The sequence below is a fragment of the Lycium ferocissimum genome, chromosome 1 (genome assembly GCF_029784015.1).
Source record: "Lycium ferocissimum isolate CSIRO_LF1 chromosome 1, AGI_CSIRO_Lferr_CH_V1, whole genome shotgun sequence".
In the NCBI taxonomy this organism is placed as follows: Eukaryota; Viridiplantae; Streptophyta; class Magnoliopsida; order Solanales; family Solanaceae; genus Lycium; species Lycium ferocissimum.
The window spans coordinates 3,698,251-3,720,301 of record NC_081342.1 but is presented as its reverse complement, the minus strand read 5'-3'; the positions used below and the strand labels follow the sequence as shown (position 1 = coordinate 3,720,301).

At 35.3% G+C, this 22,051-nt stretch overlaps 2 protein-coding genes across 3 annotated transcripts; both read right to left on the bottom strand.

Moving 5' to 3' along the window:
• Positions 1 to 3,570: 3,570 nt before the first annotated feature.
• On the bottom strand, positions 3,571 to 6,213 carry LOC132061422 (F-box/kelch-repeat protein At3g23880-like). 2 transcript variants are annotated; one of them, XM_059454263.1, is made up of 2 exons: positions 4,846 to 6,213; positions 3,571 to 4,102 (listed from the first exon to the last, which is right to left on the bottom strand). In XM_059454263.1, exon 1 carries the CDS (start codon positions 6,089 to 6,091, stop codon positions 4,892 to 4,894), a length of 1,200 nt encoding a protein of 399 aa, XP_059310246.1. In that variant the 5' UTR covers positions 6,092 to 6,213; the 3' UTR covers positions 3,571 to 4,102; positions 4,846 to 4,891. The 2 variants fall into 2 exon arrangements, with proteins under 2 accessions (XP_059310246.1, XP_059310284.1); XM_059454301.1 differs by having other exon boundaries at positions 3,571 to 4,087.
• A 14,292-nt stretch (positions 6,214 to 20,505) lies between these two features.
• On the bottom strand, positions 20,506 to 21,291 carry LOC132061149 (F-box/kelch-repeat protein At3g23880-like). The gene has a single exon (XM_059454014.1). The coding sequence runs from the start codon at positions 21,289 to 21,291 to the stop codon at positions 20,506 to 20,508; it is 786 nt and encodes a 261-aa protein (XP_059309997.1).
• Between the last annotated feature and the right edge of the window lie 760 nt (positions 21,292 to 22,051).

The window sequence follows — 22,051 nt, the reverse complement described above, 5'->3', positions numbered from 1 at the left end:
ACACGTATGCACTTCAATTTTAATTCTCCAACATATTTATTTCCTCTGTGCACTTTTACTTGTTCACTTTTGACTTTTCAAGTTCTTTAAGAATATATAAATGAAGTACTCCCTCCGTCCTACATTACTTGGCCACATTACTAAAATGTTTTTTTATTTCACGTGGACATATGTCATAGTACTGAATATTTATTCTCTTCTCATGTATACACGTATGCACTTTAATTTTAACTCTCAGACACATATTTATTTCCTTCATGCACTTTTACTTGTTCACTTTTGAGTTTTGACTTTTCAGGTTCTTTAGGAATTAATAAATGAAGTACTCCCTTCGTCCCATATTACTTGGCTACATTACTAAAAATATATGTCTAAATTACTTGTTCATTTACAAAATCAAGATAAAATTAATTAGATCTTTCCCATCTTACCCTCTTCGTCCTATATTACCTGGCCACATTGCTAAAAATATATGTCCAAATTACTTATTCATTTACAAAACTAAGATAACATTAATTAAATCTTTCCCATTTTACCCTTAGTAATAAATGTTCTTGAAAATAGTCAATTTTGATTAGAATTTATCTATTAGAAAGAGATAGGAGTAAGATAGTAAAATACATCTTTTATTTATGATTTCTTAAAGGGCGTCCAAAAGGGAAAGGGGCAAGTAATATGGGACGGAGGGAGTATATATTTTACCATAATATTCATATTTATTGGTGTAAGTCTCAATAGCCTTGGAAAATGATTTGAAAATGAGTAATTAGTGTGAAGGATAAAATTAATAATAAGAACAAAATTTTCTTTCTCTCGATATGTTAATATGGATAAGTAAAAGTGAACGGAAGGAGTGACTTTTATCCCCGTTTTCCTTCTTTGTCCATACTTTAAACGTGAGGAGAGGACGAACAATAACAATGGAAATTGTACCAAAAGTTATATACATTGTACACTTTAACCACCTACTTTTTAATCCCACTTGGACATATGTCATAGTACAGAGTATTTATTCTCTTCTCATGTATACATATATGTACTTCAATTTTAATTCTCCTACACATATTTATTCCCTCCGTGCACTGTTACTTGTCCACTTTTAAATTTTCACGTTCTCTAAGAATTAATCAATGAAGTATATATTTTATCATAATATCCATATTCATTGGTGTATAGTCTCAATAGCCTTAGAAAATGAGTAATCAATGTGAATGGGTAAAATAATAAGAAGAAAAAATTCTTTCTCCTAATATGTCAATGTGGACAAGTAAAAGTAAATGGAGGGAGTGACTTTTATCCCAATTTTTCTTCTTTGTCAATATTTTACTTATTTTACTCTCCTTTGCAATCTCTCATTATTGTTTCTTTACATTTATAAAATGTATTACTTTTTATTTTCATTTCGGAATTAAAATTTAGTGATTTACGATATAACATATATCTTTCTAATTTTGATTTTTTTGTAACAATTCTTTTTATCTATAATTGTTAATATAAAAAATTATAATATATTTTTTAATTAATTTAATAAAAATATTTTATTCTTTGCTTTTAAAAAATTCAATATATACAACAATGATTTTTATGTTTAGATCCGAACAATTAGTTAATTGAAATTTGGATATCAATCGTAAGATATACATATAATATATTATAGAATTTAAAAGAAAAAATCTAGAATCAAAATATTAATTTTCCCTCATATTCTTACTAATTTTATTTTTCACATCGATGAACAACTTTCACTGTCATGACAATGAGAAAAAAATCCGACTTTTTTCATCTCAAAGACTTAATTCCATCATATGTTTTTAAATTTTAAACTCCATTTTCTAATTATAACTAAAGTGGTGGTATATAAAATACATTTTATATATGTTGCTATATATAATAATAATTAAAATGTTTTTAAAAGTTATTTTCAAAATACAAACTTTAAAGACTAGCTAATTAAAGTGAATAAACATGGACGGCCTCATGCATCACACGGGCATATATTGCTAGTATATAATAACCCTAGAGGCTAGTGTACAATACTATTGGCAAAATAGTGATTTAAGTCCCTGATTTATTGTCTTAATCCAATTTTGGTCCTCGTGTTATTAAGCTAAGCACATTTGACCTTTAATTACTCTAAATAGAAAGTTTTGACTGTCTTAATCCAATTTTGTTCCTCGTATTATTAAGCTAAGCACATTTGACCTTTAATTACTCTAAATGGAAAGTTTTGACTATCTTATTCCAATTTTGGTCCCCGTATTATTAAGCTCAGCACATTTGACCTTTAATTACTTTAAATGAAAAGTTTAGCACTAATATTAGATCCTAAAGAAATAATGGTCAACAACACATTTGAACTATCACCTTGTCGCAAGTTTACCATGAACATCCATGTATTAAATCATAAAGAGATAGTGGCGCGAGTTTACTATTACTATCTATGTATTAAAACACACCTAATTGATAGTCCATATAGAAAAAGGGAACAACTAATAATTGGCCTAATCAGCTTCGATGTGTGTTTTAATACATAAATGTTAATAGTTTCGGTAGAAAAAGAGAACTGATAGTTGGGGTGTAAAACTTGCAAAAACGTAATTGTTCAGGTGTGTAGTTGTTCAGGTGTGTTTTTGACCATTAACTTAAATATGTGTATGGTTGAAGTCCTGAAGATGAATTTAGATTTGTGTTCCTCCTATTAGGTAATCACATAACTTTCTAATTATTTGTTGTTATTGTGAAAAAGATGAACATTGTATAGCCCTTAAATCTAGTGTCACGAATCTTGAAAGGGAAGTTCCTAGTGAACAGAAACTCCTTCAAACCAAAATCAGAAAGTAATCAACACGTTTATTACTGCATTAGGCTTTTCTTTCACTATATGTATCATTGAATAACTCCTTTTGGCTTCTTTTCCCATTCGTTGACAGAGATATCACCATAACTAGAACAAACTTTGACTAAGATCATCAACTATAAGTAGCAGATGGCATGTCATCTTCTAGGACAAATCAATATAAATACAACAAACATTCAAGGGAAGGAGAAGCTTGTTCAACATTTTGTTGTGACGAACTTCACTTAAAACTGCCAACAATGTGAGATGCAATGAGCAAACGTAGGTAAGTCTCGCTCTATACATGCACATGGTAATATACATTAATACATCACAATGAAAAGTAATAAAGGGGAAAACCCATGCTTCTTTATTGCGCTCGATGCAGTCCGTATGGGTTGGATCAGTTGTTCATAAATATGAGAAAGTTAACAGAGAACCTCATCGCATCTCATATGACCAGTAAAATCAGTGAAGATCTAGATAGCCCCATGTACAGTCAACATTTAACATGTATCAAACATATTTTTCATTAGAAACTGCTGGGCTTGTTTAAGCAAAAAAGGTGAGCTCCATTTTCCAACATCTGAGAAATGTCAAATGTGCTTCAGTTCACGTTATAAACAGTGAAGATGAACAAACATAGGTAGTTAAGTAATCTGAAGTCTAGACTGCACGAAGGTGGCGCACAAATGGTATACGTAGTCTGCAAGTACCAAAAAATATTAAGAAAGGGTCACAAGATACACTCATGTTGATCCACATGCAACATATTGACCCACCAAAAAATGGGTTATTTGATTCAGAGCTGGAGCACTTCATAAAAGGCATGGCCCTGCCTAGCTCCACCACATCTAACTCGCAAGACTTTCCACATGCAAACCTTTTGGCGTTTTAACCTTCTCCCCTCGTACTATTTTTATTTCCACTAAAATGTACAATTAAAGTTACCTTGGCTACGTCTCATTTCTCCCCTCTTACCTCTGTTTGGTGTCTCACAGAGGATGCAAGTCAAGAAATGGAACCACAACAGTAACTAAATCCATGTTCCAAATTCTTGAAATTGTTTGACTACGAGGATTAGATATTTTTTTCTTGTTTGTACATGCTTGGCTACATTAACTTTGGTCAGAATTCAAAATCAACTAATAGTTGATACCATAATGAAATAAGGGTTTCCCCTGAAATGATGCCTCGAACAAAGCTATTCATCCCTCACTTGGTGATACATAACCATAGCACCTAAGAATTCTGAAAAAGGTCCAACTGCATATACATCATGCTGCTCTATTCAGGAACAAGATATAAGAGCTCTTCAAAGCAGGGAAACTTCTTTTTCAAAATAATGAAGATGAAAAGAACTTGTACTTTAGTTAGTAACTTAGAAGACAGAACCATCTTAAACAAAGCTTTAAATAGTTAAATCCCAATTTATTTCTCTACATTCCCCTTTTCATTGGGACCTCCAATCTACTCTAGTTATCCTAAATATGTTCGAATCAAATGTTATTTACCGAACTGAAAGAAGTTTCAGCCTTTCATTGACCAAATCTGTAACAGAATGAGAAGATAAAAGAAAATTAACAGTAAGCTATAAGCAGTAGGGTGGAACACCAAAACTGGATAGTATGTCTTACTTTGACTCCTATTCTATATTTCCCTTACTTCCTTTTTTTCTCCATATTAAGTTTCACTTAAGAAGACTAGTAAAGGTAGGCTCTGGATCAAAAAAATAACCCTGTCAAGGGTTACACAGATTCCCCTGATGGTCTTTATGCTTAGTTTGTGTAGAGGCAAACAGCCCCTTACAAAACTTCTGAAGAAGAGAGAAAACATGTCCAATCCATTTACTTAGTGTAAGACACTAAAACCAAATAATTGTTCTTACGACAAGTTGTTTCATGTGGAACTATGCAAAAATAAAAAAGGACAAACATCCTGTTCTATAGTTGACAAAAGAAACAGAATAGAACAGCTCTTGTGAAAAATATATTAAGCAGAGCTCTTACATGTCACAAGTCACGAGATTGTCATTCATCGAAGCTTATGCAGCCTTCATTGCTGTTGTATGCTCGGTTCATTTCGTAAAAGGGGAGAAACTAGGGTTTCGATGTAGATTTCCGCCTCAAGACAGGCATCGAAGTTAGTCACCTCTGGATATCTGATCGAGTCATCATCCGGATTGTATATCATGAAAATTGATCCAAACACAAGCAAGATTTCACCTTTATTTGACACGCAAAGGGGTGGAGAAAACATATACTTGCCAGGATCATTAGGACATCTGATCGTATACATTTTTGTCCAAGACTCTTTAACCCCATACTCCTTCATAATCCACACATCTGCTCGAGTTTTCTGATAATTACAAAGCACGGAAAGATCATTTTCCAACACCCCCATCACAAAATCAAAATTTCCTTCTTCATAGCAAGGCTGCTCCACCTTTCCCCATTTCTCATCAGTCAAATCAACAGAAATTATGTCCCAGCAATTATACTCACCAAGACGAGAAGTAGTAGCCCAATGAAGCTTCCCGTTCACAAACTTACCCGAATCATTCAATAACAACCCGCCCTGAAAATCATCAACATTTCTCCAAGAATCATTCTTTAGTCCATATATCTTGACCTCAACCTCATACGAACCACCAGAACCGAAAATACAAAAAATACCCACTACCTTATAATCATCACGAACCTCATCATATCCAAAACCATACATGAAATAGTAACCACTCCTCAACGTAGGCCTAGAATCAGGCAATTTCTTGAACTTCCTAATCGACGGGTTCCATAAAAACAAGTCATTCTCCTCAATAGCAAGACAAATCAACCCATTAACAGAACCCACGATCCAAACAGATTTATGTGGGTTTTTCATAGGATAATCCAAGTCAAATGCCTCAGTAACACCCCCATTTAATAAAGAACCAAGTGACCAGTCCTTAAGATTGTATTCAGGTTGAACAAAACTCACGATAAGTCTATGGTGAGTGTATTCCTTGTTATTAGAAGATAAGCTTAAATGGGTGTTGATCAATTCATTGCTAGAGATTAAAGAATGCCAAGATTTTGAAACACACCTGAATCTCAAGAGTGATTTCACTGGCAGTCTTGAGAGGATTTCAGTGATGAGTTCTGGGGGCAAAATAGGGATTTCCAAGATTGAATCTTGCATTGAAGTTGATGGATTGTGAGAATGGTTTGCGGGTTTACTTCTCTTTGGGTGTTGATGGGTGTCTTCAGATTTCATTTTGGGTTGCAAAAATTTGAGCTTTTGGAGAAAAGGTTTGAAAGTCTTGTTGCATTTGTGGAAGTTTCTCAGTATTTTCTCTGTTCAATGTCTTTTCCCCAAATTGTACTAATCTGATGTGGACTTTTTCGTCTTTCAAAAGTAATACTAGCTCCGTTCAATTCACGTGAACTCATTTAATTATGTATATAATTTAAAAAGTAAAGAATTTTTTTAAATTTATAGTATTAAATAAGTCACATATATTTTGTATGGTTATAAATTATTGTATAAAGGTAAATTATTTTTAAATTTAAAAAAAGGTCATTTTTTAATATGAATTAATAAAAAAATAAATTCATATAAATTAAAACAGATGAAGTATATTTTAGTCCTACCGTACAACTGGGTTTATCAAGAAGTACTACCTAATGTTGATTGGTTCAAAAAAATCAAAGAAGAAAATTTTGTTCGAGAGTTAATTTGACCGTTTGACTAATTTTCACAACTTAAAATTAGATTAAGGAAAAAGGTGCAAAAATATCTCTCAACTTTGTGATTTAGAGCAGATACACACCTCATTAAAAAGTGATGCATATGTACCCCTACTATTATATAAATGATGCAAATATACTTCTGCCGTTACATAAATGATGCAAATATTTTTTTTTTGCTGACAAAATTTTTTAAAACAAAAAATCATTTAACCTATTTTTTATTCAAGAAAATGTCATGTGGCTTTAAAAAAGTAATTCTACCCCTTTTTTTAGTTGACTTATTTTTCAAAGCCACGATACAATTTTTTTTTTCTAGTTGATTGTTTGGTTCGTTTAAAAAAAAATAAGTCTACCTATTTTTCTTAAAAGAACCAGACCCGACCCTCCAGAAAACATTACCACGTGGCTCTAAAAATAAGTCTACCAAAAAAATGGGTAGCCTTATTTTGCTAAAGCCACGTGTAATTTTTAATTAAAAAATAAGCTAAATGATTTTTTTTTAACCTGCCAGCAAAAAGGATATATTTGCACAATTTGTATAATGACGGGGGTATATATACACTACTTTATTAACGAGGGGTATATGTGCTCTAAATCAAAAAATTGAGGGGTATATTTGCACCTTTTCCCTTAGATTAATTTGATGTTTTAAAATTTAATTTTAGATATTCAATCCTTCCTTCGATTTAATTAATTATAATTTAATTATGTAAGTGAAAACTTATTTTGATCCAAGATAAAAAGGCTATTGGACACTTATTATGAATCGAAGGGAGTAACTATATGAAAAGTAGTATAAGTTGCAATTGTTTTCATAATGAAATTTATATATATATATTGAAATATTGATAAAAATCATGTAGTTCGACTATCAAAAAGCAAACATGACAACTATTTTCAGACAAATCGAGTAAGGCCTCATTTGTTTGCACTTATTGGAGGTCTGAATCTGAATGGTTCAGGCCTTAAGCCATTAAGTGCATTTGTTTGCATTAAGATCTAAGCACTTATTGGGTCTGAATAGGTCTTACTCATTAAAATCTTGAACTAAGTCTTAATAACATTAAGAGATATTTTTGTATGAAACTTTTTTATCACCAGCTCCAACCCCAACCCCAACCCTCCACCTCAACCCCACGCCCACCCACTCTCCATTCTAACCCCACCCATCCATCTCAACCCCACCTCACCACCCACCCACCCTCCACTCCAACCCCGCGCTCCCCACCGCCCCACGCGCTCACCCCGCCACTAACCCCAATCCCACCCCACATCACCTACCGCCGCTCCTCACCACTAATCTCTACACTATACCACCTACCCCGCTCCTCACCACTAATCTCTACACCATTCCACCCACCCCGCTCCCCACCACTAGTTTCTACACTATACCACCCACCCCCACACCCCACTACCCCTACCTTTGTGGCACTTTCTTATCACACAGCACTCCGGAGGCGAGCCTCAATTTCATCCACCATGCATCAATACTATGTGAAACATCTTCGTCGATATCCCCATCTCCCTGTATAATAGACCCAAGATACTTGAAACTTCCTTTCTTTTGAATGGCTTGAGTATCAAGACTCTACTCTCGTCGACCTCGTGCGGTATGCCCTCGAACCTACACTCCAGTATTACGTTCGGTCTACTCAATTTAAATCCTTTAGACTCCAATGCCTGTCTCCAGCCCTCTAGCTTATCGTCAACTCCGCTGCGAGTCTCATCAATCAGGACTATGTCATCCGCGAACAACATACACCAAGGCACCTCACCTTATATTTGTCGCGTCAATTCATCCATCACCAAGGCGAATAGAAATGGGCTAAGAGCTGATCCCTGATGCAATCCCGTCGAACGGGGAAGTGCTGCGAGTCTCCTCCTACCATCCTTACCACGGTCTTAGCTCCATCATACATGTCTTTTATCGCTCTAATGTACACCGCGAGGTGTACCTTTATCCTCCAAGCATCTCCATGTGACCTCTCGGGCACTTTGTCGTAGGCCTTTTCTAGGTCAATGAATACCATGTGCAAGTCCCTCTTCCGCTCCCTATACTGCTCCACCAATCTCCTTATAATATGAATGGCTTCTGTAGTCGAGTGCCCTGGCATGAATCCAAACTGGTTCTATGAAATAGACACACCTCTCCTCACCCTCATTTCCACCACCCTTTCTCATACTTTCATAGTGTGACTTAGCAGCTTGATACCTCTATAGTTGCTGCAGCTTTGAATGTCGCCCTTATTCTTGTACAAGGGAATCATTATACTCCACCTCCATTCCTCCGGCATTTTTGCTGTCTTGAAAATGACATTAAACAACCAGTCAACACTCCAAGCCTACCACCGCACGCACTCTTCCAAAATTCCCCAAGAATCTCGTCAGGTCCGGTCGCTCTTCCCCTGCGCATCCTACGAACCGCTCCCTTAACTTTCTCAACCTTTATACTCTTATAATATCCAAAGTCGCGACGCCTATCAGAGTGCTCCAAATCTCCCAACACAATGTCTCTGTCCCCTCCTTCGTTCAAGAGTTTATGAAAGTATGACTGCCATCTCTGTCTAATGTGGGCTTCCTGTACCAACACTTGGCCATCCTCGTCCTTGATGCACTTCACTTGATCCAAGTCGCGTGCCTTCCTCTCTCTCGCCTTGGCCAGCCTAAACAGCTTCTTATCCCCACCTCTGTCCTCTAGTTCTGCATAAAGGCGTTCAAAAGTGTCGCCGTTTCAATACGAGATATAACTTTATATCGTATTGTATAACTTTATATATATATATATATATATATATATATATATATATATATATATATATATTTAAGTTATATGTATACTATATATACTTATATATTATAACTTAAGTTATTTATAGCTTAATTTTTTTCTAAGTTTATAAATTCGTATTTTATAAATTAAGTATATTTATATTATAAGTATATTCTTAGTATATTTTAGTTATTTTTCAAGTATATAACTTTCTAGTTTTTAATTTAAGTAGATGTATACTATAAGTATATTCTTAGTATATTTTAAATATATTCCTAACTTAATATAAGCAAAAATATGAACACAAGTAAATAGAAGAAAGCTCAATGAGCCATATATTTTATTCATTCTTGGATAACATTTATTTGCAAGTTGTAGTTTTTTTTAACTTGCAAATAATACATGAGTTGCAAAGAAATAGTAGAATAATAAAATCACCAATTCTCAATCATTTGGTTAATTTCTCCCATATCATATTCGGCCATGGAGATATCTTTAAAGTCTTCCATTTGGTCCGCTCCACTTGCTATCAAATCTTCAATCTCTTCCTCTTCGCCTTCCACCGCTTCTAAGTTTTGGTTGCGTCGCTCCGATCTAATCCAATCGCGAATGCACACTAGTACTTGCAAGCTAAATCCGGATAATGAGTGTCTATGGTCTCCAATTTGTTGTCTTCTTTGGCTAAATGCACTCTCCGAAGCCACGGTTGATACTTGAACCGTAAGGATATCTCGAGCCATTCTTGAGAGTATCGCATGACTTGCCTTGTATTTCTTCCACCATGCTAAGACGTCCAAATCATCTAGTTCCTTGATATCCACATTTGGCTGCATCAAATAAAAGTGATATTCATCAAAGTTTGCATTATAAGAAGGAGTTGGATGTGATGTGAATGTAAAACTTTTAAATGCGACAAACCCGACAAGCCCTTTTCTATAAATGTTAAAAAATCTCATAATAGTAGATATTGAATCCGCTAAAAAATTTCCATCGTGACGACCTTTCCCTTCATCATATAAAAAAGCTATAATTCTTTTTTGCATAGCCCAATTATCATCAACCCAATGACATGTAATAGCAAAAAAATCTAACTTGTTAAGACTAAGACCCAAATAAGCGGTAAGAGAAATATTACAATTTAAAGAATTAAATACATGGCGCAAATAAAATCTATATTTTTTACACAAATCTATAACATCCGCTCTACAAGTACTTCTAGGAATACCCTCAAATAACGGATTATAACAACGTTGAATGTAAGTAACAAACCCCAAACCCAAAGGAAAGGAAAATGGTAAACAATCATAAGCTACCATTTTAGTTATTTCTACACGCTCTTTTTTCTTGTCATACTTAAAATTTTTACCGGTTCGTGGGTCTATCGTCATTTGAATGCCCCCCACATTTGAACCCGTTTGCTCTCCCCAAACATCCATATGTTTCTTTCTCATATGACCATTTAGTGTACCCGTTCCACCATCCTTACTAGTTCCTTATCTAAAAGCAAATACTTGTCCACATATGTTACATTTAGCTATTTGGCTTTCCTTATCCTTAGTCATATGTTTTCAAATTTTAGCGGTTGGCTTATGAGTTCTAGGCGGTTTGTCTTATGTATGTGATTGTGCAGGACATGTATCTCCTACGGGATTTTCGGGGGCTTGTGTTTTATCATCATCATCATCAGCATCAATTTCATTAAAAGTGTCGGTATAATGTTGTTGCATTGCCTCATGATCTAAAAGTGGATTATTTCCACCAACATCAGTACCTAAATTAGGTGTTTCTTCCACAAATGTTTCCTCATTAAACCCACCCCTAACGATACCACTACTACCGGCACCACGTCTAAATCTCTTCGCCATTATTAAATAGAATTAATTTAAATTACACTTAAATAAATCACAAGAAAATAAATTGCAACAAATTAAATTGCTAGAATTAAATTGCGTAAATTAAATTGCGAAAAATAAAGATAGAATTGGAACGAAGATACCAAATTGCCGGACTAATTTCCAACAAAGTGAAGGCGGCTAGAATTGTAAATCCACCAAAGCTACTTCGGATTGTTGCAAAATCACCAACTCCACCAACAATATTATAATTGCAAAATTAATAATTGAAATTATAATAAGACTTTATAATATTTAATTGAAAGAAATTTAAAGTGGCTAATTGTTGCAAAATAACTATAATTGAAAGATTGAGAGAAAGAGAAGAGTGAATTGGTGTGGATTAAAATGGAAATGGAGACGGGTTTATATAGGGGTGGGGGATGGGTTAAAGTGTTAAAAAAAAGTTTGGGGGGTTGGGGGGGCTAAAATGTGGATTTGGGATCGTTTGGCAACAACCATTTTTGCAAATGGACCGTTGGCCAACGGTCCAACTAAGCAGCCCAACGACTCATTTTTTTTAAAAAAAAAATATTTTACTTTGACCGGTTTTACCGGTTTAACCGGTCCGGTGCCAGTTTTATCGGTTTAACCGGTTCCGGTTTCAAAAAAATTGAAACCGGACTTGTATTTAATAAACGGTTAACCGGAACCAGTTAACCGGTTCAACCGGTTCTGGTTCCGGTTCCTGTTTCGATTTTACCGGTCCGGTTACCGGTTTTAACCGGTTAACGGAAACCGGTTGACGGGTTTAATTATATGTGACACCTTTTCTTATAGTATCTCTCTTCCATTTTATGCGGTAATCTTTCTCTTATTAGTTTGTCAAAAAAAGAATGGTAACTTTATATATTTATGAATAATTTGAAATTTAATTTATTTTTTACTCTTAATGACATGCTTTAATAGCCACAAATAATGTTATGACATGTTTAAATTATAAAAAAAAATATTTTCTTAAACTCGTATCTAGTAAAATTTCTTCCCATAAATTGAAACGTAGACTAGTCGCCAGTGCTTAGCAGGGGCACACACTGTTGTCTTTAATTTTCCTTAAGAATGTAAAATGTTAAGAAATGTAAAATGTTCATATAATTATCGGAAAAGGCTCAAATATGTCATCGAACTATTGAAAATGACTCATTTATGTCACTCGTCAATAGTTTGGCTCACTTATGTCATCGTCGTTACCAAAATGGCTCATCCATACCATTTTTTCATTAACGCAGGGTTTACAATACCAAATATGACATGTGGCCTCCAATTAGAGGTCCACATTGTTTAGTTAAACCAACACAAATTAATCCTAAATTAAACTAAAACACGGCCCACAAATTTGTGTTGGTTTAATTAAACGACGTGGACCTCTAATTGGAGATCAAGTGTCATATCTGGTATTGTAAAATCGGCATTAATGAAAAATGGCATGGATGAGCCATTTGGTAACGGCGATAGCATAAATGAGCCAAACTATTAACCAATGGCATAAATGAGTCATTTCCATTAGTTCGATGGCATAATGAGCCTTTTCCGTATAATTATTACTCCCTCCATTTTAAATTGTTTGTCTTTTTTTGATTGGTCATGTTATTTAAGAAAGTAAAGAATACTTTGAATCTTGTAGTCTTAAACTAAAGATATTCATGTACCGAAAAACTCTTTAATCTCGAGGTCTTAAAAATGTCACATGGGTGTTGAAATTAGAGAATTGCCAAATTAGAAAAGAAATATTCTTTTAAAACAAACTAAAAAGAAAAGATAATACAAACAAATTGAAACAGATGGACTACTAATTAAGCATATAGTATCATGCATAGAGCAGGTACCCAAAGCCTAGTATGTCAAATTGTCAATAACATAAGAGCCTCAAGATCACTAATACTTTCAGGCTATCTTACTAACTGTGAACATCATACCTAATGAGACAAAGTACATTTTATGTTTTGATGACTGTCAAAGCGCTAAAGAAATGAAGAGAGACTGGTTCGCGATCTCGCTCTCTCTCGTATCTTGTACGATCAATGAACAACCGTAAAGTCGCACAACCGTACAAAGAAGCACTCCCATGCTTTAAGTCAAACATGATATGAGTGGTCTCTATCTCACCCACATGTTTCTCAATATATATACAACTTGTTGCAATATATTGGGTAGACTTGAAAACCTAATTCATCTTGTGCCAATCCTACCGACAAAAGTTCTCTCAAGAACAAATCCACTTACAACCTGAAGAATCTGATCCAGGCACCAGAATTGAGTCTATGTTCTTTAGGATATTGTGAGTCTTTGTTTATTTGCTCTTAAACTATAAACCTACTCTTCTATTTAAAAAAGTTGTTTGTAGGTACCTCAAAGTCTTAAAGGTCGCTTGTTAAAAGTGTATTTTCACAAGAATTTGAGTGGTATACTAGGCTAGGGGTAGTCTAAGTTTATTAGTGACTTGGCTAGAGATAGTCAAGAGTTCCTTGCAGTAGGGGTACTGTAAGTGTGGAGGGATTATGTGAGTTAATTCTTAGATTGCAAGAGTTGTAATTTGAAGTTGCTCGGTGTAGTGGAGTTGAATCCTACGTGGTAGGTCGTGATTTTTAATCCCTTGAACAAGTAGTTTCCCACTGTAAAATCCTGTCTTCTTTACTTTTACACTGCATAAGGGAACTGGTAGACCACCAGATCTCTCCATATACTATTTGGTGGATGCACTGTTTATAATAATACCACTTAGAAAATAACATTGTTTCAATAAACTGTTATATCGACTACACTATTGTCATTCACCTGAGTTTTGTAGCCTTCATTGTTGTGTTGTTGTTGGTTTCATTATCTAAAATTGGACAAACTAGGCTTTCAACATAGATTTCTTCCGGAATATTGAAAGAAATGTTAGCTACCTCCGGATATCTGACGGGGTTATCCTTTGGATTGTATATAAAATAAGTTGATTCAAAGACAGCCAAGACTTCACCTTTATTTGACATGAAAAAGGGTGGACAAAACGCGTAGTGATCGTCAGGATGTTTGATGGTATACATTTTTGTCCAAGACTGTTTAACCCCGTACTCCTTCATAACCCACACATTTGCACCTCTTCTATCATGATAATCACAAATCATAAGAAGATCACTTCCCAGCACTCCAAGATTCAAAAATAAATTCTTCTTTTCTCTATAGAATAACTGCTCTACCGTTCCCTATTTCTCATCAGCTAAATCGATAGACATTATCTTCCAGCCCTTTTGCGAACTGAAAGTAACAGTGGCCCAATGAAGCTTCCCATTCAAAAATGTACCCATACTTAAGAATTGCACCCAATCCTGAAAAGAATCGTTGCTTCTCCAAGACTCATTCTTTAGACTATAGATTTTGACCTCAATGTGATACGAACAACCAAATAGAACTACTACCTTGTAATCATCATGGATCTCATCATATCCAAAACCACATTGGAAATCCTTAATAGCCCTTTCAGGTCTAGTGCAAGGCAATTTCTTGTACTTTCTAATTCATGGATTCCATGAAATCAATTCGTTTGCATTAAGAGTATTGGTAAGACAAAGCAATCCATTGACAGAACCCACAAAGTAATGACCTTGTTATTAGTTGATAAGCTGAGATGGGTCTTGATACATTCAAGGCTAGAGATTAGCAAGCAAAGATTTTGAAACACACCTGAATTGTAAGAGAGATTTTACAGGAAGCTGCGAGAGGATTTCAGTGATGAGCTCTGCGGGCAGAACAGAAATTTAAAGCTCGATTCTTGTATTGAAGTATATGTAAACTGAGAATGGGCGTATGAGTGCTCGTATTGTGTGTTCATGGGAGGTTTCTCCTCCAGAATCCTTTTGACTCATGTGATTTTGAAAGGGGAACATACATTCAAAATATAAATTTAGTTACAGCCTTAAAGGAAGACAAAAGCTAAGAACAAGCTAATAAGAGGATTCTTCAATATTCATGCCTTCAAAATGAGCTAACTGCCATGTACATATACTTGAACTTCAGCTAAAAAACATGAAAAGGGAATGAGCTGGCTATAAAAACCTGCCAATGGACCAAAATGAAAAGAAAAGAAATTACAGACAGACAAATGTGTAAATAGTAAAACTTTTACCTTCAAAATGTTGATTTTTAGTGTTGGATTTATGCACCTACTTTTGTTTTAACTTTAATGTATGGTCATTTCTTGAGAAAAACAGTAGGAGCTATACAATGTTTGTCCTCACTTTTCATGAACTTATGTGGAGCTTTTGCCGATCTTTTTGATTTCAAATGATTTCTCTCCAATCATAAAGAAAATTCTTCTAGTTTATAGATATCTTGATTTTAAAATGAGCTTCATTTTCACCGTTGTATTCTAGACTTTAAGTTATTGAGTGATACATTAGCGGACCAACATAAGAAGCTATTGGTGCACGTAGACCCGTGCCCCCTGCTAACACTAACCCCCCCTGTTTGGATGGTGGGTTCCCGTGGTTCATTAATGTATGGTTTTCTATGAAATCATGTTTGTTTGTTCTTAAAAGTATGTGGTATGGTATTGTAAGCCGCGTAGTTCATTCCATGGTTATATAACCATGAAAAGTCGCAATTTTTGTAACCATGGATTTGGTGGTTTTTCCGTGGTTACATATTTCTCCATTATACCTCACCTCACCCCCATCCTAACACTGACCCCCACCCCATCCCTACCCCACCCTCCACCATCCATCCATCCCACCCCATCCCTGCCCCTCCCTCCACCATCCATCCCACACCACCCCCACCCTACCACTCACCCCCACCCCACCCCCGCCCTACCACCCACTCCCACCCCACAACAACTCACCCCACCCTACCACCCACTCCCCCACCCTTATCCTACAACCACCCACCCCTCCACCACCCCCACCCACTACCCCTCACCACCACCCAACCCTACCCCCACCCTCATTCCACAACCACCTACCTCACACCACCCACCCCTTCACCACCCCTACCTACTTATTTTTTAAAGTTCCTATTTTATTCTTTACCTGAGTTTTATTAATATATATAAACTAATTTCTAATTAAGCGTTAAATGTGTTTTAGTAAACTTACAAGTTATTATACAGTACCATATAGTCAAACCAAACAATACAAATATTATTAAACCACAACAAACGATACAGTCTATCCAAACATGGTGTTCATTAATACAGTACAATATAATACAACACCATATTGTACATTAATGAACCACGGGAAACAACCATCCAAACAGGGGGTAAAAGTAGTATTTATAAACAATTACGAGAAACATCACACTAATAGTCATATAGTAGTGGGTGCATTGGTAAGGAATATTTTAAAATACTTAGTAGGCGTTTGACCATCAATTTTCAAATCATGGTTTCAAACCAGCGTTTGGACGTACGTTTTCAGTCATGGTTTCAAACCCCAAATCATCCAAAAAGCATGGTTTGGGGTTTGAAACCATGGTTTCAACTTTTTTAAATACAAAATTTAACTCATAAGTTTATATTTTGTAAAAAAAGACTCATAAGTTGGTAAATATTTTTAACAATTACCCCCATCAATCATTTACCAATCTCATTAACTTCCACCAACCTTTATTTATGTCTACCAACCTTTAATTTATGTGGGAAGATTATATTAAAGCGTAGTTACATTACTATTCATGTTAAATTTTCGTTTTTGTTGAAGTAAAGTTTGATTAATTGATGTTGCATTTTTTAGAAAAGCCTTCTAGTAGTGTACTAATTTTGTTATAAACTATTATTTGCTCATTTGGTAAGACTGCATAAGAATTGAGAATGTTTTGATAGTTTTCACAATTTGTGGGGTTTTTATGTCTATAAGAGAAAATACAACTTAAACAAACATGGTTTCAAACCATGTCCAAACGGGGCCTTAGTGCCTTTGTTTGGCCAAGCTTGCCAAAAGTGCTTCTTTTGGATCACTTTTTCTTAGAACACCGGCTGTTTTCCCAACTCCAGTTCAAATCTAAAATCGGGTAAACCAAATTAAATTGACCTAAAAAATCAATTGAATTAACAAATGCAGCAGTCAACCGTTAGTTTATTTAAAAGTTGTAGTGCACCCTTAATCTTTATATCTTGGGTTCTCCATTGGAGTGATCGTCCAAGAATCAATAATAATCAAAATACAATGATATGCTCAAAAAAACTTTATGTATGCCTGCCCTCATACATATATAATTCTCCATGTTTTTGGCCAAAAACATACCTACGCTATACTCAAAACCAAAATTGTCTCCGTAAAAACTATTCGTGTGAACAAAAAACATCACTAAAGTTTCTCAAAGTTAGCAGGTCTCAATAGACAAAAACATTAAGTTAGGGAAAGCATGGTCAAGTTAAATTATAACAAAATAGCAGCAGAAAATTGATGAAGCAACGAATCACTTCTCAGTATCACATCACATTCTAAGAAAATATTAACACAAAGGAATATCCCAAACACTATGTGCCCCATTACATTTCGGAAACATAGTGTAACCTTAGTTCCTGCCAAGTAACAACCTTTAACCTTAGTTCCTGCCAAGTAACAACCTCTGAAGGCGTCAAAATGTAATCGTTCTACATTTGGTATAAACATATAAAGTATTCTCTCTATTGTAAGTATCCGAGGAATTAAAGTTAAGAATAAGTCACAAGCAATAACAATGCTGATCCACATGATCATATTGTACTGCCCAAGACGAGCAGTCAGGTGATATAGAGCTGGAGATTTACATAGAGACCATGACCAGGGGCGGACCTAGAGCTTCGATTAAGGGTTCGGCTGAACTTAGTAGCTCTGGTCCGAACTCTGTATTTGTCTTAAAATATTCATTGAATGTGAATAAATAATTAATTCAGCTGAAAGGCAGGCAGAGGCAATAGATGGTGGCTAACCAAGCCAAACAATAAAGTACAAGAAGTGGTTTTGGAATGTCTCCCTATAGTGATATGCTGACATATAAGGAAGGAAAGGTGTTCTTATAAGTTTGAAAGTACCAAGTATTATGCTGGGCAAGTCTCCATAGTACTTGTTATCTAATGAACATATTATTACATACTACCTTCCCTTCAATCAATTTTCAAAATGACTGGACAAGCAACATGTGTTTGATAGAAAGATTGCAAGAGTGTCTAAGTATCAAAACAGTGAGCTGGCTGAAACCTGCACTAGGATGCTTCAAACTGAATGTGGATGGTTGCAGCAAAGGAAATCCGGGGAGTGCAGGAGGAGGAGCTGTTGTGAGAGACCATAATGGAAACTTCATAATGGCTTTCTCGGCTTTATGTGGAAGATGCTCTAATAATGTTGCTGAGGCAAAGGCTATGCTGATGGGGATTGTATGGTGCAAAACCAACAATATAAGGAACCTTATTGTTGAGACAGATTCTGAGATTGTTAGATCCCTCGTCACTGGTGAATCAGAACAGAATTGGCTGATTCTGTATTCGATTCATAATATAAGGGGAATGGTGAGAAATATGAAGTGGAATTCAAACATGTTTGGAGGGAAGGAAACACAGTGGTGGATTTGTTGGCCAACTGGGGTGAAAGTACCAAGAGGAAGATTTTCTTCACCGAAGCTATATCCTTTCCAAGACAGGTGATAGCGGCACCGAAGAATGATCAAGAAGGAAGATGTAATTTTAGAAATGAACCCAGTAATGGTTTCTTTTCTGTCAAAGATTTCATTAGTTAGGGAACAATTGTTTAGGTTCCAGTTTTTTCTATTTATACCCCTTTATGAAGGTATGTTTAGTCAGCTGTTTAAAGGCAATATGCATATCAAATGTGTAATGAAGAGGCTTGATTTGATCCTCCTCTTTTTAACCTCTTTTGTGCTATGAGAATAAACTGAAGCCCCCAACTGGGGACTTGAGATGGTTCAAGGGGAAAAAAACACCTCTGAGTCCATGACCCTTTCTTGCTCAAAAGATACAACGCTCAAATATTTCCAGGCACACACACCGAGCCCGCCCTTTGGCTTCTCTCCCTCGCTTGTTCAATAGAATAGCTCACAACATATGCAAATTAACACTAGAACCACAATATTAATCAATGGCTATGTGTTAAACTATTGACATTGTATTTCTACAATGATTAGCTACCTTTCCCTGTTTGCATTTCTTGGATACAGCGTCTTATTCAAATATTCGGAATATCATAATAGATAGTTGATAGCATGATAAAATAGAGCTACACTTCGAAATGCATTAAACAATGGTTTCATCTTTCCCTTGGTGAAACACAACCGCTGGACCTAACTATTTTAACTTTTGATATTCGAAACATATAACAGAATATATACGAATTCTTAAGAAAAAATTAAAATTATAGATAGAGTTCACGGCTCTTTTTAGAAGCAACATAAAAGAATATACAATAGAAGGAATCATTCTTGCTCAAATTAACAAAAATAACAGAAGTTTGCACTTCCATCTATCATAAATAGATAGAGCCTTTCTTAAACAAAATCTCTTTCTCCTATATTCCCCTGTTCTTTTGTAACCCCCCGTCCTCGTGAATATAGCAGCTAAATTAGGCTCCTAAGATGCTATCTGCTTGCAATGCTATCTCCTTGCAATGCAATCTTGCTAATGTCAATGTTAATCATTTGATTGATAAAATAAGTAAAATTAATGAGACGATAGTCCTCAAGAAAACATACAACTATCGATTAGCAACAAGTAAAAGACCAAAACTAGTCGAGAGGAAATAAACAATCCATGTTCCATTCTCCCTCCTTTTCCCCTATAAAGTTCTCACCAGAAAAAAGTTAATCAAGGACCTGGGCGGCGATTTCCATGTCCCTGGTGTTCCTTTTTTTTTTTTTTTTTTTTAAAAAAAAAAACTCTCTATAGGCATAATTTCCCCTTAAAACACAGCTCAAGAAGAGACAATTTTCAGCGCCATTTAGCATGAAGTTGAAGACGAAATTAGTGTTCCTTGAAAAATAGAGCATAAAGAAAAATGGCCAAAGACTCAAAGCAATATGGTTTAAAGATATCCTTCACAAATGTGTGTTGCTCTATATTTGAAATAACAAATAACATTTAACAACTGAGAAGGAAGTACTCTTACAAGTTATTTGTTACTCGATTATCTTGATCCGAGCTTTTTCAGCGTTTTGCTCTTTGTTACATCCTCAGTCCTTTCTCTAGAAAAAGGACAAACTAGGCTTTCTACGTATATTTCTGCCTCCAGATATTCATAAAAGCTAACAGCATTTGAAAATCTTATCGATTTATCCTTCGGATTGTAGATCAGGTACAATGAACTAAAACACGGCCACAATTTCACCTTCATTCGACATGAAAGAGGGTAGCGAAAACATATGACCATCCAACACTGGATCAACAGGATAATTGACGGTAAACATCTTTGTCCAAGATTCTTTTACCCCGTACTCCTTCATAACCCAAACATCTACTCGAATTCTGTAGTAATCACTAAAGACAGAAAGATCATTTCCTAACACTCCCAGCCACAAAGCAATATCTCCTTGTCCATAGCAAGGTTGTTCCACATTTCCCCACTTTTGATTAGCCAAATCAAAGGAAATGATGTTCCAGTCCTCATACATACGATCAGTAGGCCAATGAAGTTTTCCCGTCACAAACTTACCTAAACCATAGAATTGCAGCCCGTCTTGACAATCGTCAACCCTTGTCCAAGAATCACTCTTTAGACTATATATTTTGACTTCCACTTGATCTGAATAATAATTACAGAAAATACCCACTACCTTATAATCATTACGGAACTCATCATATCCAAAACCATATATGGGTCCATCATACCTCAATGTAGGTCTAGGATGAGGCGGTTTTTTGTACTTTCTAATTGACGGATTCCATAGAACAAAGTCCAAGTCCCTAGTGACAAGGCAAATCAATCCATTGGCAGAACCCGCAATTGAAACATGAAGAATCCAGGACCTGTCCAATGCATGGGATATCATGGGATAATCCATGTGAACAACCTCTGTAACAGAACCATAAAATAAGCACCTAAGAGCACATTCTTTAAGATTGAACGAGCCATAGTCCGGACCAGAATACATTATAACCTTATGGTGGGTGCGGTCCTTGTTATTAGCGGATAAACTGAGATGGGTCTTGATAAATTCAGGGGTAGAGATCAAAGCAAGCCAAGATTTTGAAACAGACCTGAATTTCAAGAGGGTTTCACTAGAAGCCTTGAGAGGATTTCAGTAACGAGTTCTGCTGGCAGAACAGGGATTTTCAAGATTGAATATTGCATTGAAGTTGATGGAAATTGATCTTTAGACTCCATTTGGGTTGCAAAAAATTGAATTTGCTATGTGAAAAAGGTTTATACGAGGTTTCTTTATGTAATTGGTGAGAGTTGTACGCTAGGAAACCTTTTCATCAAAGGTTTGTTTGTGCCGTTTCTGAAAAGGTTTCCTAGCGTACAGCTCCTAGGATTTGAACAAACCGGTCAAATTAGAGGATTCGGTTGAGACAAAAAGCCCAAAATAATCCTTTTAGTAATATGTTTGCTTGTTGCTACTTTAAAGTGCATTGTATTGTATTGTCAAATTCGGTGTTAGGTAACATGAAAACTGTCATTTATGTAAGATTGTTAGAAAAATATTATTTTTTGGTATCTCAAAATAATGAGGTCGGTCAATTGGTCAATGAATTTTAGTACAAAGATTTATTACTATTTTATTAGCCTTAATGGCAGAATTCATGTCGAATGAAGTTGACGTTTTCAAACGCTATTATTATCTTCAATTTGATCAAATTGTCTTAAAAGTTTTCAAAATGAGTATTTACTCTATGTTATCCGTTGAAGGC

What these genes read in the sequence shown, in the direction of transcription:
- LOC132061422 (XM_059454263.1), bottom strand. Translation starts at nt 6,091, where the DNA reads ATGAAATCTGAAGACACCCATCAACACCCAAAGAGAAGTAAACCCGCA.
- LOC132061149 (XM_059454014.1), bottom strand. Translation starts at nt 21,291, where the DNA reads ATGTATTCTGGTCCGGACTATGGCTCGTTCAATCTTAAAGAATGTGCT.